This window comes from Echiichthys vipera (genome assembly GCF_963691815.1).
Source record: "Echiichthys vipera genome assembly, chromosome: 10".
In the NCBI taxonomy this organism is placed as follows: domain Eukaryota; kingdom Metazoa; phylum Chordata; class Actinopteri; order Perciformes; family Trachinidae; genus Echiichthys; species Echiichthys vipera.
The window spans coordinates 26966970-26994829 of NC_139835.1; the positions used below are offsets into that span (position 1 = coordinate 26966970).

General features: G+C 39.7%; 1 protein-coding gene across 2 annotated transcripts; it reads left to right on the forward strand.

Annotated features, from left to right (window-relative positions):
• On the forward strand, positions 1-27784 carry ift88 (intraflagellar transport 88 homolog). Of its 2 annotated transcripts, XM_083922020.1 has the most exons (25): positions 1-160; positions 251-313; positions 915-974; positions 1364-1417; positions 1561-1624; positions 1976-2045; positions 2512-2602; positions 3027-3131; positions 3940-4042; positions 4630-4976; positions 5772-5842; positions 6017-6103; positions 7617-7716; positions 10869-10955; positions 11066-11252; positions 11935-12043; positions 12190-12340; positions 12433-12548; positions 13601-13653; positions 13930-13995; positions 14087-14193; positions 17834-17906; positions 21129-21179; positions 25886-25993; positions 27040-27784. In XM_083922020.1, exons 1-25 carry the CDS (start codon positions 41-43, stop codon positions 27159-27161), a joined length of 2565 nt encoding a protein of 854 aa, XP_083778146.1. In that variant the 5' UTR covers positions 1-40; the 3' UTR covers positions 27162-27784. The 2 variants fall into 2 exon arrangements, with proteins under 2 accessions (XP_083778146.1, XP_083778145.1); XM_083922019.1 differs by lacking the exon at positions 21129-21179.
• Positions 27785-27860: the final 76 nt, after the last annotated feature.

The window sequence follows — 27860 nt, forward strand, 5'->3', positions numbered from 1 at the left end:
CTCTTCTACGAAGATAAAGTGTTTGTTTTCACCGTCATTCATGAGTGTTTCGTTACACCACCTCACCACAGAGAGGGACATGGAAAATGTGCATCTGGCTGGGGAGGAGGAGGATCTTTATTCGGGTTACAACGACTATAACCCAACATTTGACTCCGAGGTGAGTTAGAAACGATGCTATATTAGCTAGCTTACATTGAACCAAAGCCACTTTTGCATTAAATTCCACTAATTATCGATAATTTTCAAGGAGTTGGAGAACGATGTGGCCTTCCAGCAAGCAGTGAGGACCAGCCATGGAAGAAGACCCCCGGTGAGACCCTACAGGGCTCCCTACCCTCCTTTAGTGTTGGGTTATTAATGTAAAACACATAGATCAATTAATGCATTATGATTTATTATCATAGACCTACCCAGCATTATATAAAGTAACAAGGAATTAGCTCCATCTTTGCCATTTATATTGTATACATGCATGCATCAGTAATTATGATACAGTGTATATTTCAAATGAGACATTCTGCATAATGTGTACTTTTACTTTTGGTACTTGATGCTATTCCACATGCACATTTTATTTAATATTTTGTATTCTATATTTATAACTTTAAGTCCCACAAAGGGTAAATTATTTTATTACAGCAGCAAAGTCGGTAGCAAACATAGAAGCATCTATAAGAAACACATTTTAGAAAAATATAAACAATATAAACACAGGTAAATATAAAAATAACAGGAAAAATATATACAATATTTTTAAACATTTGAAATTTACACCAAGGCACAGAAGAGGATGTTAGTATTGAGACGTTGAGATTGAAATTCAACTGAGCGAAGTATTTCACAAATCATGTCTTTATTGCACTTATTACTTAATATGTTAAAATGAAAATGTTTTGTCTTTAATTATCCAGATGACTGCCAAATTTCCTGGCACTGCCATTGGAGCTCGGCCTTTAGCTACGTCCTTTGGCGTAAGTACAATGGAGTCATTTTGAATAAGACCTGATTTAAAATGTGCAGCACTTTTAATTTCAAGACTCATATTGAAATAGCACATCACACTTTCATTCTAGATCCCACAGAATTCTTTAGAAAAACAATACCTGAATAAGTCAATATACCATGTCAGCATCTCAGTTGATTTCACCGGTGAGTACAGTCGATGTCCCGGTTATAGTTTTCATCGTGATCTACATGAAAAGAAATTACAGGATAAAGAGACAACAAACACACGCAATAACCTAAACGTAACGATGAAGATCACTTCAAATATACACTTTTATTAATGAACATGCTTTTATCTCATGTTTGCATGATACATGATGATGCTTTATACTTTCATGTACTTAATTTCATGAAGGCTCGGATCCCTTTGGCCTCTTCAATGGGCAGACCCATGACTGGAGCTGTGCAGGTGAGCAGGATTGATCACTCCAGTGTGCATTTAAGGTCCTGCATAGTCTTTACGTTTTGTTTCTTATGTTTTTGTGAAGAAAAATGAAGACCATGAGGCAGGCTTTCTCTATATTGTGTTTTTGTTGTTTTCAAATGTGACAGGATGGAGCAGCCCGACCGATGACCGCTGTCAGAGCAGCAGGTTACACTTCCTCCATGACCCGTGGTGAGTTTAAGGGAGTCACAAACAGACATTGAAAGACTACATATATTAATTCCGATTACCACTTGATTAGGGTTTCGCTTGTAATTCTGTCACTGCTCATCTTGTTACTGTGTCCGTCATTGTGGAAGATATTCTTTAGGAAAAGACACAGTTGTAGAGAAACTGTGTCAGCATGGTACAGCAGCAAAAAGGTGGAGGGTTATTTACCTTTATTTATTGATTCTAATCTTTAAAAACCCTACAAAATGCAGCTTTTTTCACCAGCATGAACCTTTGTGTGTTAGTATGTCTCTAAAGATTGTAATTATGTAAACAATGTAGTTTTATAATTAGAAATATTTGTATTTTCAGGCTCAACCTTTGACCCTTTGGGCCAGTCCAAAGGCCCTGCACCTCCACTTGAAGCAAAGAATGAGGACACGTGAGTTTTTGCTCATTAAACTGGTTTTGTTGTGTTTTGTTTTAGAGATTATCCCTGCATCATCCAAAGTGAGTGTTTTCCCCTTAGCACTGTGTGAGGAAAAGACCTGTATAGAGGAATTCAAGTGCCGTATCACATCTATTAGAAATAGGATGTAAAAATGCTTATTTAAAGAATATGTCTATGCAATTAATGTGACCAAATAAACACTTTACAGTTGAACTAAAATAATATCATTTTGTGTGGTTTAAACGCATATTTTCAACTGCTACTAACTAGTAAATCCAACATATTTATGTATTTATTTATGTTTATATCCCAGAGTATCCGCCCTGACAGAGAGAAAGGGAAGGCTTCTAACATTAAGTTATGATTAAACTCTCTAATCAGCCGTGTCTTGTGAAGCAGGTGGAGAAAGACTTGAGCTTTCACACACTGTATTGCTGTATCTTTGTTTTTGCATCAGGCCTGAGGAGAAGATCAAGATCCTGGAGAAGAAAGTGAATGACCTGATAGAAGAAAGCTGCATGGCACACAGCATTGGAGCCTTACAACTGGTCAGACTCTGTCATTCTTTAACATACGGTTTAGTAATTATGGCTGCGTTGTACTCAGACACACTCGACTAAGTTTCCTGTTAAAGTGTATTGTCAGATGCACCTGTCATTTTCTACCAAAGTCAACACTGTAATAAATCTTTTGGCTCACCTGCCACTAGTTGTTAAACCTGAAAACCTGGCCAACATAGCTATGGTTTATCACCCCACCTTTCTGTGCATTAAAAAACATATGGAATAACTTACTGAAAATGCTTTCTCAGGAATGTACTTGGCAGTTTTAAACAATATATATCAGCCAAGGACGCATTTTTCTGTCTTTTCTGCATTGTTTATGTTGGACAAGGGTGACCTGAACATTGGGATATGTGTCTTTGTGTGAGCATGTGCATGTCTCCTGACTGTTACTGATGGGTTTCTGCAGGCCCTTGAAAAAGCCAAAGAGGCCGGGAGGAAGGAGAGAGCACTGATGAGACAGAGGGAGCAGTCTGGCAATGCGGAGCACATCAATGTAGACCTCACCTACTCTGTAAGTAAGGCTGCATATCAAAGATGAGTCCAGTGTCAATGAAATGATTGAGCGCTTACTTTCTTCACTCTGAAATGACAAGTACAACCCTGGTAAACCCACTCTTTAAGTCTGGTTATTGTGAGACTCTTAAGGGGGAAAAACCTCTGTTTTTTTTAGATTTGTACTTATTATCTGTCATACAATAAATTGTAAAAATCCAATTACAGTACCCTAAACCATCCTTCTTCCTCTGTTAGTGTTTACCTACATTTTCCAGAGTGTGGTGGCGTAGAAAAAATAAGGCGTAGAACGTGTCCTAAATGCCACTTGTCCTACACAACAGCTGCTCTGCATTCTGGTCTATTTGTTGGCACTAGAGACACTGTTACTGTTTGATTCTGTGGGATTGACACTGAAATCTGTCTTTTACTGTTGATTATATATATATATCAATATATGGTGTATATCACCACTCAAATGTGCTCAGGAAGTACATGATGAGGAGCATTCTCCTTTTTATTGTTCAGCTTTGATGTCAAATGTAGTTTTTTGAAGTTCTTAATTTACTGTACATACATTTATTTTAACGTCTTTTAGAAGAGTTTGAATTCTATTTATTTTCATCTTAAGTGAGATGCAGAAAATGAAGTGTCAGGTATGATTTGATCCACATCACATGTTTGACTTTAGAGCAAGTGCATCTAACCCCTCAGCTATGTGTGCACAGCTCACAGAAGAGAAATTAATGTTAACTTAACTTCCTGACTTCATTGTCACTTTTTCATAATTTGTTTTTTAAAATGTTGAATGTTTCTGTCATCACCAGGTTTTGCTCAACCTCGCCAACCAGTATGCGAACAATGAAATGTTCCCAGAGGCCCTAAACAGCTACCAGGTCATCGTGAAGAACAAGATGTTTAATAACCCAGGTGAGCAGACCGCTCAGCATCATGCTCATTACAGATGTGTTTTAACTACGTCTGTCCTTCTGAATCCACCAAATCTTGTGTTTTTAATATAGCTGTGAAATGAAGAAAAGAGGATGTTTGTGCAGCATTTAAGTTATCAAATTATCATTGAAACAACATCCTCGAATCCTTAAGTACTTAAATAAAAAAGTATCCCGCTGCATTTTGCCACATATTGTCTTGTAGACTGTAGCACACAGATGGTTTAAAATACTCCAAACTGTTTTAAATATACTCAGTATTGACTATTATCTGTGTGTCTTTTAGTGTTTTATGAGAAGTACTCGTGACTGGAACAGATTCATTTGACCTCCAGCTTTGTGTATACAGACTGTTTGTCCAAAGATCATCCATAGTTGGCTTTTTGTGTCAGTATATTTTTCCCCAGTGGTTGAAATATCCTCAGATCACTGCCGCAAAGACAAACCATGTTTCATGCATTGTCCTTGGCACATATTTTTACTTGTATTATGTTATGATTTGTTGTATCAGTTGTACTTTTGCTGAAGTTTTCTTTCAAACTCTCTCAAAACGTGCTGCTCCTCCAGGTCGCCTGAAAGTCAACATGGCCAACCTGTACGTCAAACAGAAGAGCTACCCCAAAGCCATCAAGTTCTACCGAATGGCACTGGATCAGATCTCCAACGCTCACAAGGAAATGAGGATCAAGATCATGCAGAATATCGGCGTGGTCTTTGTCCGCATGGGCCAGTACTCGGACGCCATAACGTCTTTCGAACACATTATGAGTGAGAGCCCAAACATCAAGACGGGCTTCAACCTCATCCTGTGTTACTATGCTATCGGTGATAGGGAGAGGATGAAGAAGGCCTTTCAGAAGCTCATCAGTGTTCCTTTGGGCATCGATGATGAAGACAAGTACATCCCATCTAATGTGAGTTACAGTCATGTCTGGTTATTTATAAACACATGTTGACTTATAGCATTTAGTCAACAGGTTATCCACTTTTTCTCTGAGTGTGTGAATGTCTAATATCTTTTTATCTGTCTTGCAAAGTGCCATTACTTTGGTATTTCTGTACGGAACTGCCCAAAAAACACTCAATCAACACTCAGTCAAACAGTGTGGATTGTACTGTGATGTCTTTCTCTGTAGATCATCTGTTTATTAAGTTTCTGTAGTTGGAGCTTTTACGTCCTTGACCCTCGAACTGGTTTTGAATTCTTGATTTTCGTTGAGTTTTCATTTTTACATTAACACCCAGTGATGTGGGAGACATCAGATATTTTCTAGACATTCTCATTTCCCCCCTTTTCTCTAGGTTAATTTTACTATTAAGTAGAAGATCCCCCTCTATATCAACTTATCACTATAGATTTTTGTCTTGCTGCAGCGATATTTCAGCCAGTTATGTGTCTGTCATTTGAATTTAAATATTCCTTATTCCCGAGATCACAGAACATTCTTTGGGGATGTCACATCTCATAAAAAGCCTCCAGCATGGCTGAAAATGCTGATGATTATTAGCTAAATGTGATTATACTCTTTTGGTGACTGCAGGGTAATTCCCTTTTGTCTCCTCCGACCTTAAATTGATAAAGAATAACCAAACATCAGATCATCTTAATTACTCCTCTTTCTTATGTAGATCACAACAACAGACCATGTACAGGATACTGATATTTACAATGTGTGTATATGAAGCGTTTGTCCTGTCATCTTTCTCAGGATGACACTGACTCAAGTATGGTCATCGAGGCCATTAAGAACGACAAACTGCACCAGATGGAGAGAGATCTGTAAGAAAAAAGTCACACAACACAAACACACACTTCAAACACACCTCAGTTAAACATGGTCATCCTTATAAGACACAGACACGTTATCTTATTTACCAAAACACTGAATTTCATACTTAATATTTGTGTTTTTCTGAATTCCTGCCCTGTTTTCTCTCTCTACACTGTACACAGAAAAGTCCTGGCTGAGAAGTACATCATGACCGCAGCCAAGCTCATCGCTCCGGCCATCGAGACGTCTTTTGCCACCGGATTTGACTGGTTTGTTGCTGTTTCGTTTGTTTTGTTTTCCATCTTGACACCAGAGGGCATACACTGTTCAGACCAGGCCTTTTGAAGGACTCGAAAACACAAAAAACTGATACGTAGATGTAATTATAGATAGCTGACAATATACTCCATGAATGAGTGTTTTTGCTTGAAACTGCTGTTTCAAATGAACACACATGGACTAAAGACTAGGGGAGTTTCAGTGTGTTGAAATGTCTTCCCTTGATTCCCCTTAATCAGATTTTCCTGGATTGCCCACCCAGTTAGCTCACTCTAAAGGCAAATATGATCCTATGAATCAGTAGGATGATTTAGGATTTCTGTTGCACAATTTCGAGCCACTAAAAGAGGCAGCAGACAGCGGCTCTTCAGATGAAGCTTCAAATCTCAGAGCAAAGTTAAGGAAACAGTGGATCACCTCCCTCTGAGACTGAGCCAGAAACAGTCCTTTTGTTTTGATATTTTGGATTGGACAGGTTTCATTCCCATCCCCTCCTTCTCCACATGTTCGCTCTATTTTACCAGCCACTACAACGACACTGGTATTGTTTTCATCTTGTGTGTGTGTGTGTGTGTGTGTGTGTGTGTGTGTGTGTGTGTGTGTGTGTGTGTGTGTGTGTGTGTGTGTGTGTGTGTGTGTGTGTGTGTGTGTGTGTGTGTGTGTGTGTGTGTGTGTGTGTGTGTGTGTGTGTGTGTGTGTGTGTGTGTGTGTGTGTGTGTGTGTGTGTGTGTGTGTGTGTGTGTGTGTGTGTGTGTGTGTGTGTGTGTGTGTGTGTGTGTGTGTGTGTGTGTGTGTGTGTGTGTGTGTGTGTGTGTGTGTGTGTGTGTGTGTGTGTGTGTGTGTGTGTGTGTGTGTGTGTGTGCGCGCGCGTGCGTGCGTGCGTGCGTGCGTGTCATCATGGTCAAAATGTGGTCCGGAGAAGCAGTTTTGAATATTTTGCTAGGTGTTTATATGTCTGTCTGTCTGTGGACAAATGTTGTCACCGCAATAGCATTGCAACTGTGCAAGTTAGTCCTGAAACTTTACCGGTGTGTAGTTGAGATCAAAATGAAGTTTGAAAATGGGTGTGACGGCGCCGGAAACAGGGCGGTAGGAACATCAGTGGAGAAGGGTCCATTGTCCCGTCACTTAATTTGGCGTCATGACTGATGTGATCCGAGCATAAGACGGTCTCTAGTTTAAACTCGGATTTTATCCCTATACCAGTTTTCTTTTTTGTAGCAACTGAGTAAGACCACATAACGCTGGTCGGTCACTTGACAATGTATCAACTGGACCAAATAAACAGCCAAAGATGAACATGAATATTGACACGCAGACGTATTATTAGCAAACAAAATCAAAATACAGCCTGGACAGCAGCTCTTGTGCACCTGGCTTATTGGTCCCATTTAGATCAAACTAATAACCATGAAGGATTAGTGCGGTGAACGTTAAAAAAATGTCAGTGATGCAGAATGTGTTACACTGGGCATGTATGTTGTTGTTGTTGTTGTTTTTTAGGTGTGTGGACATGGTGAAGAGTTCTCAGTATGTTGAGCTCGCCAACGACCTGGAAATAAACAAAGCCATCACCTACCTCAGACAGAAGGACTTCAACCAGGTGACTGTTTGTCTCAACAGTATAAAGGGCAATACCACTCAGTTTAGGCTTCTCTCTCCTTTAGTCTGTGGCTGTTGTTGCCACGGTATCATGATAATATCTGCCACCTTGGTATAGATTTAATATTTAAAGGCTAATTCCGTTGCGAAATCATCCCATGGCCTTTTTTGGCACTTACATATTTTCATGTAACAACTATAAATGGAGTATCTAGGAGAGTTGCTAACAGCCGGACGTGGCTAACACTAATTAGCTCGCAGTAGTACGGTGAAGGCATTCAAACGTCTTTTTTAACCACTAATACTGCTCAAAATAACAGCAAACCTCTGCAGCAGCATGAGAAGAGTCCCTACACAGAAAACAAAGCACCAACAATGTAGTGAGTGAACCCAGAGTTTATTAAAAGAGTGTTTTAAAGACTTACCTACTGGCCCCTGTACCAGCTCCTCTCATAGTAAAGTCCATTCAAGTCATTTACCGAATGCAATCCAAAAGGAAGGAGCCCGTTGGTGCTTTGTTTTCTGTGTAGGGACTCTTCTCATGCTGCTGCAGAGGTTTGCTGTTATTTTCAGCAGTATAAGTGGTTAAAAAAAGACGTTTTAATTCCTTCACCGTACTGCCCCAAGCTAATCACTGTTAGCCACGTCCGGCTGCTAGCGAATCTACCAGATTTCTCCGTTAATAGAAAAAAACTGTCTTGATGGCCTAATTGATGTATGCAAGTTCCAAAAAGAGACCATGGGATGATTTTGCTCCGGAATTACACTTAAAGATCATGAAGAATTTTACCGGTTTGAAGCGGAAACATTTCATAGGAATACTAGAAACTAAAATCTCAGTTGTATATAATTAATTACAAAAGTATAAGCCGGTAACGTGGCATGAACGGAACATATTTGTTTTTTGTTGTCACTTTAACTCTGTTATGAATGCTGAACCTGGGGGGAAAAAAGATAATTTCATTAAAACTCCGTAGCAGTTACATACATAAACCATTTAAGTGAGTGGTATTTCCCTTTATAGTAAACATATATAAAGTGTGGATGGTCTGGCCTTTGTTGTCCTTTACATTACTTTTCTTCCATCTTTTAATTTTACACTGTTGTGTTTCTTTACAGTTATGGGCCAGCTTTGTTTATATATGTATATGTCAGTTTTCTCCTGCTAATGCTGTTTCAGGAGCTTCCCCTTCTCATGACCCTCCATTCTCTCTCTCTTGCTTTTGCCTTGTTTCCTTCCCATCTGCATGCCTAAGGTTGAGGTATGTGTGCCCTCTGTTTTCCATGTTCACATTTAGATTGGGTTGCTTTTTCCCCCCCTCCTGACATGTTACAAACTTCTCTGTGCTTCTTTCAAAATAACAGAACTGCCAAGAGAAGTTGGATAAGCAGTTTTTTGTTTAAAACCCACAGAGGAGTAAGGAAAATCTGGGTGCGGAGAGGAAATTCTAATGGTTCCTCCTTGTTTAACAATATACCGCTGAGCTGATTGATAACATTTAGCAGCTCCAGTTTTCCAGTCACAAAGAACTGCAGTATGCAACTTTTCCTGCACTGATCGGCTTTTACTTCTATGGAAGCCCAAAATGTTCAATATTAATTAAATTAAAAAGACATTATGAAAGAAATAAAATATATAAATGGACTCCCAGCTGGGAGGAGGCCTCGGGGAAGACCCAGGACCAGTTGGAGAGATTAGATCTCCACACTGGCCTGGGAACGCCTCAGGATCCCCCAGTTAGAGCTGGTTAATGTGGCCCGGGAAAGGGAAGTTTGGGGTCCCCAGCTAAAGCTGCTGCCCCCGCGACCCGACCCCGGATAAGAGGCTGAAGATGAGATGAGATGAGAGATGAGATGGACCAACAATTAGTGAAATAACTAAAGAAATCATCAAAACTGAACTTTCATGAAATTTCATTATAGACATAATTTATTATTACTTTATTTTAAGTTTGGGTGATATGACGGAAATCTTCTATCCTGAAAAATAGGTAATTTCATATTTGAAGACATTCATCACAATATAGCATGTTTTCTGCTAATTCAATAAATTAATGATCTATGTAAAATAACCACATGGTTAAGCCTGTATTTTTATACTTTTGACACGTGTTCAAGAGTATTTTCTCATTTTATTAAGAACTTTAGAGCAAAATCTATAACGTGCAAGGATCAGAACGTGTCGCCCACATGATGTAAATATTACCGTAATGCAGTTTGCCTGCTGTTTTTTAAACATTGCAATAGAAACAATATAGAAAAATAGATGCAACAGAACTTTTTTATATTGTTTTCCACAGCAGCTTTTCACAATAACACTTTTATTCTGTGTCAAGTTTCATTTCATTTTGTCGCTTTTCCTGAGGTGGTGCAGATTAAATAACTTTATTTTAATAATGAGTTGAGATTTCACAAAGGATTCATGCATTTATTCATATAATAATTATGTACTTATTTAATATTGAACTCTTTGGAGCTCCATATACATCTGATGCATGTGTGTGGTGCTTTAATGATCTTGATAGATGATGGTGGTGGTGGTGGTGGTGGTGGTGCAAGCTGCAACATCGGTGCAGCTGTAGTCTAGCTGGTGGTTTGTCTAAACTTCTACTTCTACTAGATTCTGTTGGTAAATCTCCACAGTATAGAATACGCTTACAGTGACATAACAACCAATTAAATCTGGCAAAGGGTCAAAAATGTCCTTTTTATCATTAAAGTCCTTAAATTGTAATGTCTGGATTATGGTTCATGGTGTCTCCTCCACTTTATATACTGCAGTTTTACTATGCACTCAACCAAACATTTGACATATTCTGGTATTTGCTGATATGAATACTATTTACTGAAGGTTTGATGGCTGTAGGAGCCATGTATTCGATTTGGTGAGAAAAAAAACGCATGATATAAAGTGTTGGTAGAGACTGTATAAAGGTTTTTATGAGCACATCTCTTCAGTCAGTAGTGGCTTAAGCTTAGGGCCCTCAGTCACTACAGTGTCTCAGCATAAATCATAATAAACAGCAGAAGCTTCAGATCACATCATGAATGTTTGTTTTTTTATGTTTGTAAGCGTGTTTTGTACTGGGGAAATTGGCTTGCACTATACTGTCTAACTTTTACCTTGATAGTTTTTGTATTATGTGTCCTCAGGCCGTGGAGACTCTGAAGACATTTGAGAAGAAGGACAGCAGAGTGAAGAGCGCCGCAGCCACCAACCTCTCCTTCCTCTACTTCCTGGTAAGATCCTCTCTTTGCCGAGTTTAAAAGCTCTCAGATAACACACACATACTATATATATATAAAAGAAAGAGAGATGCCGTTTGCTGATCTCTGATCGCCTGTTCCAGGAGAAAGACTTTGACCAGGCTGACCGATACGCTGACCTCGCCATGACCGCTGATCGCTACAACCCCGCCGCACTTATCAACAAAGGCAACACAGTGTTCGTCAAGCAAGACTACGAAAAGGCTGCGGAGTTCTACAAAGAAGCACTGAGGAATGATTCCTCCTGCACTGAGGCCCTCTACAACCTGGGTAACATGCGTTCTCATGACACAGTGCGGTGGTGGATAATGCAAAATAACCTTAATATGTAGTGCACATAAATCATCTCTTCTTGGAGATAACGCTCCATCTCATCATGCAAGACTCATCTAGGAATGTTTTTAGAGGATTATTGTAATTGGAGAAGTTGGAGCATTCACTCATCATTATTACGTCCCCCTTTGTTTACACATGGTGTGTAACTGCTTCTCTGGTGTTGTCATCAGGGTTAAAGGTGGTGCAGGTTCAGCCGTACTAAACAGGAGTACAATACTCTTAAAAACACATTTTTACATGTTTATAAAGTACACTATAAGGACTTCATGTGTCATATTTTTTTTCTTCAGGGAAATGTATCTGGGGTTGTCACAAAAACATATTATTCTGTCTTCAAGTCTGATGTGACACCCTTTCAAAATACTATTTCTGGGTTCAAACTCTCCGTCAGCAAAATAAACAACAAACAGCAAAACCTGTGAACCTTTTACAATCACTTCTTTCCTCTTTTCACCGACAGCAAAGCCATAAAATGACAATCCTGTTGTGTTTTATATATATTACATACTATACTTATACTAATAGTACTTTGAAAGGGTGCTACGTCACGACTTAAAGACTGGATCGGGTCAGTTTCAGACCAGACTGACAGTTTTGGGTTTCTGTCCACTGTCAGGTCTAACCTATAAAAGACTGAACCGCCTGGAGGAGGCTCTGGACTGCTTCCTGAAGCTCCACGCCATTCTGAGGAACAGTGCCCAAGTCATGTACCAGCTGGCCAACCTGTATCCTACCGATAAGAAGTGTAATTTGTTTTGCGTGTTTGTCGGATCTGCTTCAAACTGTTGAACCCGAGTGGATGTTGCTGCGAAGGTGAGATTCAAACCTGCATCTCTGTCCATCTGTTGGTCCTTGACTCGCTGGACTCCAGCTATGAGCTTCTAGAAGATCCCCATCAGGCGATCGAGTGGTTGATTCAGGTGTTGAGTGTAACTCACACCGACCCCCAGGCACTGGCCAAACTGGGAGAGCTCTACGATGGCGAAGGGGACAAGTCCCAGGCTTTCCAGTACTACTACGAAGTACTACAAAGTGTTTTTTTCTGTCTGAAGACTTACGTTTAATTGATTGTCACCTTTCAGCTCTGACGTTGTTGGGTTGTTTTGCCCTCCAGTCCTTCAGGTACTTCCCCTCCAACATCGATGTGATCGAGTGGCTCGGGGCGTATTACATCGAGACACAGTTCTGTGAGAAGGCCATTCAGTACTTTGAAAGAGCCACGCTCATACAGTAAGTAACCAACAGCTGTAGTCATTTAGAAGGTTACGGTAACAATTCATGTGTTTCAGTCTAAAACTGTTGATAATTTCAGTAACTGAAGGTTCATATCTGACTCAAGTGGCAATCCTTGCACCCTTTTTACAGCAAATGTGGTTTTATGACAGACAAACTATTAAAAACTATCAAATATTTCAAGGGGAATATTATTTAAAGATTGCTGTTTTGTTTTAAATGAAACTAAAGTCTAAATCTAATTACTGTGTATTTGTGTGCATGCATGTAAACATTGTCGGTGTGTAGCTGGAAAATATATAAATGTTCACTTGAAACCGTTACTGCATTCAAAGTGTTTCATTCACATTTACAAAATAAGCTTCACAATGTGGTTGATCCATATAGACCATTTCTTTATTGAATTACCCAAACATGCTGTATCGTGCTATATATCGTTATCAAAATATGAAATAACCTGTAAGAAGATAGAAGTCGTTAGCTCTATGACAAACACATTGCATTTCCTGTGACTACTTCATGATAGAAGTTGTTTCACCAGTTAAACGCCTTTAATGTGAAGCTGCAGCACTAGGAAATGGTCGGCTTGCATTGCCAGTAACTCGTTACAGCGATTTTACTGGAAATGTCGCCACCGGACCCAGTTTGTAATTATGCAAATATATAAATATTGAAAATCCTTCATCAGTCAAATCATTGTGATGCATCAGTTGGTGATAAAAAAGCGACTTAACAGGCATTTATTTGAATGAAAGTCTTCCAGATGTTCCACTTAATGCCAAGTCAAGTCCTAAGAGTTCATCTTGAGACATAATCTGTGAAATGTTATTTCGACACTTGATTCAAGTTGTATTTTATTTTTTCTTTCATCAAACATGAAGCTTGTTCTCATCTGGAAGTCGTCTTTTTCTTAAACAAAGAAGACGGATGACTTGGTTTTGTTTGCTTTCCAGCTGAATTAAGAATTTATTTTTCTTCTTTAAAAACAAAAGTTCAGTGCAGGGTTGCGTGTTCATACTGACTGCGTGTATTTCTGCTGTGTTTCTCAGACCCACACAGGTGAAGTGGCAGCTAATGGTGGCAAGCTGCTACAGAAGAAGTGGTGAGAATGAATCGGTTCTTCTTTTATGGCACAGTTAAACAGCGTGTTACGGCCTCTCCAATCTCTCTAAACTCTATCACTAATTTGATAAAGGTGTACTCTGAAAGTTTAGTTGTGTCTTGACTGACTGTGAGGAGGTGAGCGTGAGAAAGAGTAACCACTGTTTCGCATAACGGTTTCAGAACTATTGGCTAAGCCCGTCTTTGCTGAGTGAACCAGCAGTGAGCTCAGTAAAAGTTCTAAACAGAGATCCTTTTTTATTTTTTTGCTTCACAGGAAACTACCAGAAAGCTCTGGAAACGTATAAAGAAATTCACCGCAAGTTTCCAGAAAATGTGGAATGTAATTCATCCTGTTTTTTTACATAATTTAACAACAGATCAGCCACCTTATCAGAGTGAAAAATATTAAATAAAATAATGTGTTTGTCCAGGCCTGCGTTTCTTGGTGAGGCTGTGCACGGACATGGGTTTGAAGGAAGTCCAAGAATACGCCACCAAGCTGAAGAAAGCAGAGAAGATGAAGGAGATGAGAGAACAGGTACTACGTTTTTCAGTTTACCATTTAAAAAGAGTAGTTTGCAGCATCGGCTGGGGCCTTCTGTGTGGAGTTTGCATGTTCTCCCTGTGTCTGCGTGGGTTTTCTCCGGGTTCTCCGGTTTCCTCCCACAGTCCAAAGACGTGCAGGTGTTCGGTTCATTGATGACTCTAAAAATCACCCGTAGGTGTGAATGGTTGTCTGTCTCTGTTCGTCTCTATGTGCCCTGCGATAGACTGGCGTCCTGTCCAGGGTGGACCCCGCCTCACGCCCGATGTCAGCAGGGATCGGCTCCAGCCCCCCCGCGACCCAGATAGGGACAAGCGCTTAAAAATGAATGAATGATGAGTTTACAGCATTTTTGTGTAAATAAACATCTGTAACCAAGCGGCAACGTCTGGGCCTAAAAAGAAAATCAGAAATAATCTAATAATCCCAGGGGAAATTGTTTTTGTTTCAAACTCCAGCTATGCAAACAACAAATATTATACAGATAACGAGTGACTTAAACCTGCATGCTTTCTAGCTGGGGGCAACTTTTGCATTAAGTGTGATTGTATAGAAGTCAATGGTAAAATGAGCCTATTTTTAACTTGATTTATTACCTAAAGTGTTCTTCAATACAGCTTAATGTTCATTTTTGTAAATTATGGTCCTATGTAGAGAAAAATGGACCATTAACCAGGGGATTATTTATGGGATGTTATGTATTTTACATTTGCAATTTGTCTGTAATAAACAGAAGAACCTGTCTGTAGTTAACAGCAACCTTCATAACTAACATCACAGAATAAACTACAGAAAGTGCAGACAAACAAAACTTCATCACCAGAAAATCTATGGAGGAAGATGTTAGTGTTTGAAGGACGATATATATTTTTTATTGTTGTCGCTCTGGAGAAAAACACAGCAATGAGAGCGAATCTCCCAAGATCTAGGTGCTTTCTTTAATTATCATGTGCACAACAATTACAGAAGTATTCGTTGTTGGCAATGAAAATCTTCTTTCGCCTCAGGCACCCTCCAACAATGCTCGTTAAATAACCATAAAAGGGAAATCACGCCAGTAAAAGCAAAATCAAAGACAAAAGGAACAGAAATAGTGCAAATTAGAATAAAGGGCTGGAAATAAACCAAATAAAAGACGGGAGATATAAACAAAAATGGGTCCAAATGAATATAAATGAATATATAACTCACTAAAGATGTTAATGTTTCGCTTGAAGCATCTCTGATATGTTGACTTCATATTAGCGTTTAACAAACAGCCTATTTTTTATTATATATGCGTCTGAGTTATACCGACATTATGCAGCCTCATAAATGACCTGCTCGTCTTGCAGTCGTATATTTCAGACATTTCGTGAGCTCCACCGACGTGTTGGCGGACGAGAACGCACTGATTGAAAACATACACAAATCCTTTTGCCATAAAATGGGTCAGTGATCAGTGCAGCTCCAGAAAATGCATGAAAAACAGCTGAATTTCTCTTCTTCTGTCGATTTTCCAAGACTCAAACTGTGCGTTCAGAGGAGACGCTACACAGCTGTTAAACACCTGGCCGTCACGAACGCTGGGTCATTTTCAAACAGTTGTTGTGTTTGGAGGGTTGTTCGGTGTCACTGGAGATATCTGAATGGACTGAATAAGTGGTTTGAGTTTAAACGGCCAGATGCTGTTTTCTCTGATCACTCATCAATCTGAAACCCAGAATAACTGGAGACAAACGCGCTGTTTGCCTGTGCTTGCATCTGATTTGTTTTGACATTTGTGATGTTAATCTGCACGCCCTGAACATTATCCTACAAGGGCTGTTTGAATACCCTCCAAACTAACATCCTCTTAAGTTTCTCCTGGTTGTGTTCTTCATTTTTGAGTACTCCTCCGATTAAGCATTACACTTTTGAAAACACCGCAAACAAAAATCCATGCACACATTACCCACGATGCAGCTCGACTGCCGTGACTTTGGTTGGAGATGTGGGTGTGTTATGCTTGTAGCGCGTTGCTAAGCAAAGATGAGAAGCAAGTCTGCAGAGGTCCTCGCTTCTTTCTCACGCCAAAACTCCAGGTTTTTTTATTTTCATACATGTGGTCTCTGTAATCTTTCTAATAAGAACTGAAGAATTTTATTTATTTAGGAACGCAGCAAAGTTAGAGTACATACAGCCATCTTGTCAAGTGACATCACTTCAGGACTTTTATCAGACTTGACACAGCTCCGTCTCTAGACACAAAACTTTTTTTGACATATGCAGGAGTACTTTCCAACACCTGTACACAGACTTTGAAGTGTAAATTCAGTGGAATTCCCCTTTAAGTGGAAATGCCAAGCTCACAGGAATATTCTGTGACAGATGTTTGGATAAGAAACTAAAATATCACACTGCATTGCATCCTTATCTTGAAGGATGCAATAACTACTGTAGGACCTATGGGGGCTTCTGACCGTGGCCATAACTCTCCAGTCCTGGCTTCGACATCCTGATACTGAACGTATCACTGTGGAAAAATAATCCTCCTGTCCAAAAGGAGCGCTGTAACGTTACATGACTGGGTTTTTCATTACAGCTGCAGCAGTGAAGTTTTCTCTCTTCACCTGCACAAAAGACACCCAGACTCACAATAACATAATAATTCACCATGATGACAAATGTTTAAATGCAAAACTACAGAAAAAATGCCAAATGCATTAAACCAAAACCTTTCAAACCAGCAACCACATACTACTGTGCAGTGCGCTGAGACAGAGTCAAGGATAGCAGTAACTTCCTGCTACGTAATATGCGGCGTTTGAAGTATTATGTTTAAAAACGGTGTGTTTTTAGAAGCATGGCTCAAAAAAGCGACTTTCTGCTCTGAGTTTCTGTACTTATGTCTTGTAAAACCTATGAAAATCCTTCATCAACTTCTCAAATTGTCACTTAAAGTAAAGTTTAAGTATAAATTTAGTTAAAAGAAATCTAGCTGCAAGGCCTTTAGTCCGGGGGGTCACTTTTGAATAGAAGGCGTGGTTCAGAGTAACAGTCGTGTGCCATCAGAGCCAGAAACAGATGAGACAGATGAATTTGTCAAATCACAAGCAGCTGCTCTTAAATCATCACCAGAGAAACAATCCTGCAGAGACTGACAGACAGCGCCAGAGGGTTGACTCACTAATCCCCCAAATTCTCCAAACACTGAAGAAGAACTGATCCTGCTAATATAGCTGCATGAACTAGTGAATAAGGGACTGATTACCACTACCTCATGTGATGTTGTGTTCATGTTCATCTTATTTTACCGTGGAAATACCCTTATCTTTAGTTTTAGTATTTGAAAAGGTTGTCTCCATCTTTGTTGCTAACGGCTGTGGTTTATTCCACACAAACTGCTGTATCAGAGTTGTTTGCATGTGACATTTATACTAATTGTTTCATATATAATGTGAAATTACACTTGCATTTGTATGTAAATGATTAGCTCAATAGTGTCGACCGACTTAATTAACGAGACACAGGGAGAGACGCATAAAAAGACTCTAGCATGAAATGTTTTGGGGTTTTCTTCACCACAGAAACTTAATCTAATTAAAGATGATGTATTTCAGTTTCTTTTTTTTATTTCACAAATCCTACCCTTTCTCTATTTCTCCTCCTGCAGAGGGTGAAGTCGGGGCGGGAGGGCAGCGCCAGAGGTCGAAGAGAAGGCAGAGAGGGCAGCGCCGGGAGTGCCGGTGAGTCCGCAGTCACCGTCGCATACAAAGTCCCTGTTGTGTGTAAATGTGTGGAAGGTCGTGTTTATTTTGTAACTCATCGAACAGTACAAACCCAAATCTTCCAATTACATATATATATAGATATATATATATATATATATGGAGAAAAGTGCGGACTTGATTGAAATTAGAAGTAGAAACGTTAACGTGCGGATGCGTCTTAAACACTTAAGTACAAGGCTAGAATGAATTGCGCGCTTAGATTAAACTTCTTATTTCAGTCACAATGTGATACATAACTTTTCCTACATATATTATATAGTGTTATTGTGCTGTGTTAAGACGGCATTAGACATTTGAGAAGTATGACTTTTGGTTGGTTTTAAAGAATAACACATCTTTATGCTGTATTCCTGAAAGTAAGATATTAAAAAAAGGATTGTTCTGATATCGATATTTAAACTATTAACAAGTATCATATTAGATATAGTGTTGAAACATGCCAAGCCATAAGGGTAATGAAATTTATTTACCGTATATATGGGTTGTTTTAGTTAGTGGCGTCACCTCTCAGTTGATTTTCCATTTCCAAAGAGAGTTACCGAAGTTACGAATCAGAGCAAAGAAATGACGTCGCCCTGAGTGACGGAGCGCGTCAGGGAGTGCTTGGTCTGTTTTGAAGCAGGACGGGTCACAAACTTTCTGAAATTACAGCTAAAATGCGTTTCTGAAAACATTTTATTTTAGAAATAAACAAGTCAGTAACAGAATCGTGATTCTTATTTGATCAGTGCTGCCTAGTTTCACTGTTTTCCTAGTTTGAGCTGAGTTTAGTGAACCTGGTGCGTTGTGCTGGACGGAGAACGCCAGTCGTGTCCGGTAACTTCATTCTCGCACATTGTTGATCCCACATGAGAGAAACTGCTGGAAATCTGTCTGAGCGGGAGTAAATAAAGCAGGAGCTAGGTAGAGTTGTCCTGTTTTAGTTTAGAATTGAAGCCTATAATCAACACTGTCTAACTCACCTTCATCTTCAGTCTCTTTCGTTCATGTATGACATCACTTCCTCTCTCTGTTACTCACACACGCTGCAGCAGCAGGTGTCTCCACACCTGCCCTCACCTCTCCTAAGAAGGCCAGCATTATGGGTATTATACCTTTATACACAACACTACAGGGTTGTACCAAATGTCTTCTTTTTATACACTCAGAACTTCTGTTGAGCTTTGAATGTCTGTCGTCATATTTTAAGGTTTCATTATCTCCATCAAAAATGATCCCTAAACAAAATCCTCAGTTTGAATAAAACGATTCATCACATTAAATTAGCCTTTCTCATATAATGTGGTAATATGATCTTTTTCTTTATGTAATTTACCATAGTAAATAGTGCCAAAATAGATTTAGCATAATAGTAATAAATTAAAATATAAATGTACTGGTGCTATAAGATAACTGATGGAAGTATTATGAGACGATGGGCCTCCCACCCTGAGCTAGACGCCCAAACTCAAAATCTACTTTCAGTAATTTTTCACTCGTGGTCATTTTCTGATTGTTGTGCATCAGTTTTTAGTCGCTTCAGCATCTTTTTGTGGTGTTTTGATTCTATTTTTAGACATTTTGCACTTGCTTGTGTTCATTTTGTGGTTGTTTTGCATCTATTTTATTCATTTTTCCTATTGTTTATGTGCTTCTGGTTGTTTGCAGTCATTATTTTTATGTGTTTGATTGATTTTCTGTCAGTCGTTTAGCATCTCTTTGTGCTCATTTTGCATCTCTGTAGTCATCTTAGGTCGTTTGTAGTTGCTTTGTGTCTGTTTGTGGTCATTTAGCATCATTTTGTGATTGTTGTGTGGTTTTTTTTCGGCAACATTATGTAATTAAGGGCCCCTGACCCTATGGGGCCCCTGGGCCTGTGCCTGGAAGGCCCCGTTTTGTAATCCATCTGCGGCTGGAGTGCCACGGTAATACAGACGCAGGCTTTCCCTTCGTGTGTGGCAAGTGGAAGAGCCAAGAGTTTTTGAACCGCAGTGAAATTATTCTTTTTTAACGGTCCACACATATGGAAACATGTTGGGAATTTTGGAAATAATTACATCTATGTTTTTTTTTTCACACGAGCCTGAAAAGCAGCCAACACTGGAGTCTAAATCTACAAATAGTATAATACTAACACTATTATTGCAGCCTAATCTTTATCTGCAACTGTGCAGAACAAACTGGTTTAAACCAAACTCACAGACGTGCAAAATTTGCACAGCTTTCAAATGTTAGAATTCAAATATCAGAGTTTTGAATGAAGAAACTATTGGTTACAGCCCCACATCAGTCCTGACTACAGTGAGTGAGTGTCATGTTCTGTTACAAGTCTGATCTGAGTCGTGGTGGGGTTGTGGATGTGCAGCTTTAACCCTCCATCTAATCCCAAATGTGCCACTAACAGCTCGAACACCTTTAACAGACCTCCTCGGTCGACTGAAACCGCCTCACCTCTCTGTAGAATAAGACCGTTTAGGAGTCCTGAACGAACCGAGCGCTTCAGGCCGCACAAGAGAAGACAAATGTCCACAGTTTCTCCTTCGCTACAGATCCACAACAAACACAGACACATACTCTAGACTGGCTCCGACGCTGGAAAGCTGGCTCATTTGCAGGTTTCAAACGCAATCCAGACAAACTAGAGAGCTGCCAAGAACCTGTAAGCTCTGCTCTCTCTCTCTCTTATTGTGCAGCTTAACGTCTGTGCTGGAGTTTAGTTAAAAATATATCCCGCACCTGTTAATGCGGCTGCTGCTCCACCCTGCCAAGACTTCCATTATTCCCCCATGTCCTGATAAGTTAAGTCAGAAAACCTCAAACATGTGTGCTTTCACTTTTATTTCACTGGGTTATCATGCTGCCAGGTCCGTAACTGGATCTGAAGCTTTTCCGTCTAACATGTTTAATCCTTTTGTGTCCTTGAATATTGGTTATGACACTTTTAGATTTATTTTTTAAGTTGTTTAAATAACCCTCAAACCCTCTTCTTGCTTTCTTACGGCACATCAGATGTGGACGCTAAAGCAGGTGAGAGAACGAAGGTTTTAAGATGTTAGTTCCTATCAACTCTCTGGATTTGCTTCTCTCTGCTGCTTGATCTTCAGTCCGACGCTGTAATCTTTATTTCCCCCTTTCTTTTGTTCTGTTTCTCTTCTGGCTTCGTCTGTGTTCTCGATCTGCTTCCTCTTTGCTGCACAGTTTCTCAGTCTGAGTCTAAGCAACTCAGTCCACTGCTGGACTCAGGGAGAGGTAAGCAACGGGATCCAGATTACAAAGAAACCAGTGCTTGCTGGTTTAAATTTCAATAATTTATTATTTCTTATAAATCTGCATCTACTCATTTCCCACGAAAACAAATAATAATCTTTAACTGAATTAACAGTAGCACCGTATCTATTCCTCTCCCACAACAGAAATCCTCAAAATCTCCTTTGGGTCGGGCCCTTCTCTAAAAGGGTCATTGTTTGAGATTAGATTAGATTATTTTATCATTTTCCATCACAAATACTTAAAATGTTTATACTGTATTTCCTCAAATTGTCACTGGGGCCTTTGTTTACTTCAACTACAAAAGGTCGCAGGCCTTTATTTTTTGAAGTAGGCTTGCATTACAGACAGACCTTTATTTCTTATTCCCTCTGTTTGATAAATATGATAAATACAAATAAAAATCCCTCATATCTTGGTACAAAGCCTCCGTTAGAAGTTTCTTCATTACGCTGTTCTTCCTGTATCTGTTTCATATGAAAAAAAACACTTTAGGACGCTTTGAAACAAAAAGGTGTTGGAAAAAGCATGATTTAACTGTTGAGTTTATCAAATTAAAGAAATGGAAATATACATTATGCTAGGTTGGCATGCATGTATTCAATTTCCTTGCGGGATTCATCCCAAAGGGATCAATAAAGAGACGTCTAAGTCTATAATATAACAGCTGCCGGGAGTTTATTCACCCCAGGCCATTATTGGAGACCGTGAGGAAACAAAGTAGAAACAAAATAATAGTGAAAAGAATAAGACTAATGTGACTTTTAGCCACAACAGTATGATTTAGGTGAGCTTTTGCTTTCAAACTTCACTCATGTGGTGCGCTCACCCTCATTAAAGGAGCCACATCCCATTAGATGAATATAAAAACACTTTCACTGACTTTACACCAGTGTCTCAACCTTTTCTATTATGTTTTATAAAACTACTGCATGTGCACGATCAGACTTTGTAAGAAATGAATCAGTTTTACGGCTGAAAACTATGTGACTGACACGGCAGAAGTGAGTGGTTACAGCAGTTTTATGTAAGTAAACGCACACAGAGAAACGTAAGTGTGACGTAGTGTTTCGGTCCAAACACTTGAACCTGCTCCAGAAACCGTCTGACGGGAGGCTGTGATGTTTTCACCGAGCGCTCTCACAGACGACGGAGAGAGTGATCGCCACAACCCTCTTTCAGATATTTGAGAAAACCTCGAGTACACCTGAGAATTTTCCCTTGTTTCTGTAAAGTCTGCATACTTTCAGCACTGTACGTTGAGTTTGTGTGTGCTGAGGCTGAGAGTTTCCAAACGTGCTTCATTTTTCTTTTTTCTTCCAATTATCAAAATACGACAATCACATACGATCTTGAACCCATCTTGACAACGGAAAGTGTTCTTCTATGTAACAGGAGACAGACTTACAGGTGTTTTGAATTTGTTTATCTCTTTTTTTTTTATCACTTGAAGTGTAATTCCCGGCACTTAGACCAAATAAGGCGTCAAGACAGATTTTTGGGTGTTTGAACTATTAAGGGAAAAATCCGGGAGAGTTGCTAAGACGTGGCTAACACTGAGTAGCTCGGGGAAGTAAGGTGAAGCCATTCAAGGGTCTTTTTTAACCACTAATGCTGCTCAGAATAACAGCAAACCTCTGCAGCAGCATGAGAAGAGTCCCTACACACAAAACAAAGCACCAACAACGTAGTTAGTGAACCCGGAGTTTATTAAAAGAGCGTTTAAAAGACTTACCTACTGGCCCCTGTACCAGCTCCTCTCATAGCAAAGTCCATTCAAGTGGATTAGCAAAGTCAATCCCAAAGGAAGGAGCCCATTGGTGCTTTGTTTTCTGTGTAGGGACTCTTCTCATGCTGCTGCAGAGGTTTGCTGTTATTTTGAGCAGGATAAGTGGTTAAAAAAGACGTTTGAATGCCTTCACCGTGCTGCCCCGAGCTAATCAGTGTTAGCCACGTCCAGCTGTTAGCGACTCTACCAGAGTTCTCTGTTAATAGTTGTTACACAAAAAAAACGGTCTTGATGGCTTATTTTAATGTATATTATTGCTGAAAAAGACCCTGGTATGATTTTTGCACCTCAATTACTCTAAGTTAAAGCTATTCTTACCTTTCTGGCATGTCAAACAGTACTTAGTAACTATTTGCGCATGAACAACTCCGCCTCCCTCCAAATTCAGACGGAATAAAATGATTGGTCAGACTTGTATCAGATTTATATGAGAATTGCATATTGATGAGTTTGAACACCTGGTGGATTTCCTTTACATTCAAGTGTGTCATACACTTACTAGGAGCATTTTGAGATTAGAAAAGAAAGTGCAAAAATGCCAGAAAGGTAAGAATTGCTTTAGCTTTCGCGTTCTTATCGTCTCTGTGCAAATAAACACTTTCCAAGTGTTTCTTCCAAATAAGTTTGAGCTGGAAAGTGCAAAAGCCAGAGTTGACTCATTGATTTTGATCGTCGCTATCAGCCTCTCAGAATTTTTAGGACCTTTTGTGCTCTGGAGGCAACTTTAATCGTGGAAACTGTCACTCACAACCATTTTAAAAGTCTGGCCTCCGACCTGTCGTGTCTTCCTTCTCTTCTGTTTCTCCCAGTTGTGCGTTTATAAAAGAGAAACAGCCGCTGAGACCATCCAAGAAAAGAAAAAATGCTTAGGAAAAAAAGAGTAAATTTTCCAGCCGAGGTTTCAGTTTGTGAGATTTTTGGGAGTGTGAAGGAAGGTAGAAATATTTTTCAGCTTTCTGCCTCATCATCAAACCCTCATCAGTTTCCAAGGCTACCTGGCAGCCAGATGTGAGCTGCTGCTGACTGTAATCACGTCTGTCCTTTAGCTCACTACAGCGCTCCGTCAGCCTGTCATCTGAGCCTGCAGCACTGACACACCAGTACATGATTAGGACCTGATTAGGTTCAATTCAAAGTTATTTATAGTGCCAAATCCTAACAAAAGTTATCTCAGGACACTTTACAGAGTAGGTAAAGACCACACTCTATGACTTATTTATGATTTACAGAGACCCAACAATTCCCCCGTAGAGTACGGTGGCAACGAAAACCTTCCCTATAACAGACAGGAACGTCAGACAGACCCAGCTCTGTGGAGGACACACATCTGTCTGCACCGGAGAGAGGAAGAGAAGGAGAGAGAGAGAGAGAAAAGACAGACAAAAGACAGAGAGACAGACACTCCCAGAGATGCAAGCAACCAAAGAGCTTTTTCCTGGCGAGACATAACTCTGGTTCTTTACTGTGCGTTATGTAGACAAAAGTCAATATAATATGTCCAAAAAAATGCTTAAACCAGTCATAGAATAGCCCGTTTAAACAGTCGTAGCAAAATATGTTGAAAAAAAGTCTAGAAAAGTTATAGAGTAGTGTGTTAAACAGGCCTCTTCTCTCTCTGTCGGCCTTTGATACCCAGTAAGATGTCGACTTTATTTAATTTTCTTATCTTGACTGCTTTTTTTTTTGCATGGCTATTCTTTTTACTTATGTTTTATTTACTTTTACTTTTGTTATTTGTACTTATGTTGTATGTCTTTTAATGTATTGTTGTATTTTATGTCCTTTTTGTGCCTCCTTTTGTCTTTTATTCATGATGTTTTATTTATTCTTCTGTACAGCACCTTGGTAAACATTGTTTTTTTTAAAGTGCTTAACACATAAAGTTGGATTGGGACAGAAAATAAGCCATTAAATCAGAATCATCAGAATCAGAATCAGAATACTTTATTGATCCCGGGGGGAAATTCTTTCGTTCCAATGCTCCGTGCACAGTAGAAACAAGCCATAAAGATGAATAAAGTAGAAATAAAAAAAAGTAAAGATTCAAATAAAATACAATTAAAATAAATCTAAAGTAGCTAATAAATAGCCAATAAAATACAGTACAAATAAATAATAAACAATCAAGTAAACAATCTGAAGTGAGTGTGTAAATACAATCTGAGATACACTGTACAATAAAACTGTAAATTAAAACGTCATAGTATAGTATGTTGAAATAAGTCCAAATGTAATATGTCCAGAAATGCTTAAATCAGTCGTAGGATACTGTGTCTGTGCCGTTCATAAGGTATTTTGTTGATTAAAAACTCCAGAAACATCATAGTGAAGTATGTGAGCGATCAACTTAAAGTCGTCATGGATGAAGTGTTCAGATCTTTGATTTCAGTAAAAGTCGTACTAACGGTGTAAAGAGAGTTTTCACGCTGCAACGTTGGTGCTAAACGCACACTTGTTTTCCTCAGTTCACACGTTTCACAGAAGAGAAAGAACACGCTCGTGTTTTTATGTTTTTATGTGTAAAGAAGATTTGTGGAGGCCCCGTTCACTGGAGCCTTTCAGGGGCCCAGCCATTTCTGTGGGCGGCCCTGGGTGTACACACACACACACACACACACACGCACACGCACACACACACACACACACACACACACACACACACACACACACACACACACACACACACACTTCATAACTTACAGTCTCCGTCTCACATCTTCGCCATGTTGACTTTTCAGAGTGTGAGAAAAAACAGCTTACTCTCTGTTCGACCCTCTGCATTTTTACTTTTTTTCTCACACTGTTTCTGAAAGCTGTTATCTGATAGACTGATTTAGTTTTGAGGAGGCATAGTCTTCCGCTGACTATTTGCTTGTGTCTGCATGTGTGTTTTGTGCAGACAGCGGCCACAGCAACAACAGCACGAAAGGAGAGCGTCTGAGCGCCAAGATGAGGTCACTTCCTGGTTCCAACGAGCCCTACGAGGCCAGCAGCCCGAAAGAAATAGGTGAGGGAACTTCTCTCTTATGTCTCTTATCTTTTATTGTTCAACGCTTTGTGTTCTTGAGGCTTATTGACATTTCAACCACCAATCACACGTTATATATACCGGATTTTCCGCACTATAGGCGCACCTAAAAACCTTCAAATTTCTCAAAAGCCGACAGTGCGCCTTATAACCGGGTGCGCCTTATATATGGACCAATATTGAGCCACAACAGGTCTCCAACTACGGTGAGCAGCCGCCAACTCTATTTTCCCCCGTAGAAGAAGTAACACACGGTGCATGTTGAGATATACAACTGCGCAAAGCGTGCCGTTTCATTTCCATGTGTGTGTTTGTGTAAAGAGCCCAAAATGGCTCCTGTTAAGAGACACGCTTACGACGCAGAGTTTACACTCAAGGCCATTAGTCACGCAGTAGAACACGGGAATAGAGCAGCAGCCAGAGAGTTTACCATGAACCAATCAATGGAGCCGAAGTGGAGGAAGCAACAAGACGACCTCCCCTGACTGTTTTGTTGACATTCCCTTTAGTGCAGCTTCATCTAATGGATGCAGAACGTAACCCCAGCCTCGACTGTAGCGTCTGTTCTATGCGCCTTATAATGTGGTGCGCTTTATATATGAAAAAAGTTTCAAAATAAGACATTCATCAAAGGTGCGCCTTATAATGTGGTGCGCCTTATAGTGCGGAAAATACCGTACTGTAAATACACAGTTCTTAGGGTTCAATCAATACAACTTTTTCTAAACTTCCCCCTGGTAACACTAGAGCAAACAGAGCTGTTTACTGCTCATTTTTGTCATTTTTCCAATGAGAAACTCCAAAAATAAATCATTTACAACACTTTCTCTCTGTGACTTATGTATTTTTAATATAAAGCTCATGTGCTTGCAGATATTTAATGTGCAAAGTTCCTTTAAATGTATTCAGCAGCATCTTCACAAACAGCCAACGAACATGCTCTTTAACGTAGATCGATGGTTATCAAGAAACGGGGCCCCGGACATTTGATAAGACTAAAAAAACGCTGTTCCTCTCGTGTGCAGATGCGTCCTACGTGGACCCGCTGGGGCCTCAGATGGAGAGACCAAAGACGGGAGCCAAGAAGCGCGTAGAGGATGACGACTTTGCGGATGAAGAGCTTGGAGACGATCTGCTGCCGGAGTAGCCGCCTCCACCTTCTGCCTTAGCTGCATCGTCGGGACATTCGCTCTTTTGTCACCTTTTCTTTGAAAGGCAAGAGCGAGTTTCAGCCACAAGACCAAAACATTTCACATTCTGCTCTTCAGCAAAACCACAATTGTTACGGGATAACTTTTTTAATTATCTTTGATGAAGATGTTGAATGAGATTGGTCTGCGTTGCCGTACTTCTGAGTAACATTTCTTGAAACAGATGATTTTAACGGTTAATATTTATACATTTAACAGAGGAATACCTGTATACACGGAGCAGATTTGGACAGTTTTGTTTTGTTTTGGCTCTGTACTCCAACTTAAACTTCAACTTCAATCTGAATGTGTTGAAAATCAAAACTACGGAAGCCCTGAGAGGCAAGGGAAGAAACATATCTGGTGATCCATTTTCTGTGTCGGATTAAAACTGTTATCTCTTCTGCATTTATAACTGAAGAACAGGTGAAAAAAGGTGTTGCTTGGATAAAAGTAACTTGGTGAAAAAAAAGGTTTTACTCGTCTAAATCGAGTAATTCATCCGTGTCACTTTACATTTTGGCCGGTGAAATGATTTTTTTTTTTTTGTAATGCTCATTTCGGCCACGCAAGGCTGAAATGCACCACTACCGTGTGTTCATGCGTCAATTAAAATACATTTCCAGCTCAAAGAAAAACGTGACACAAAATGTATG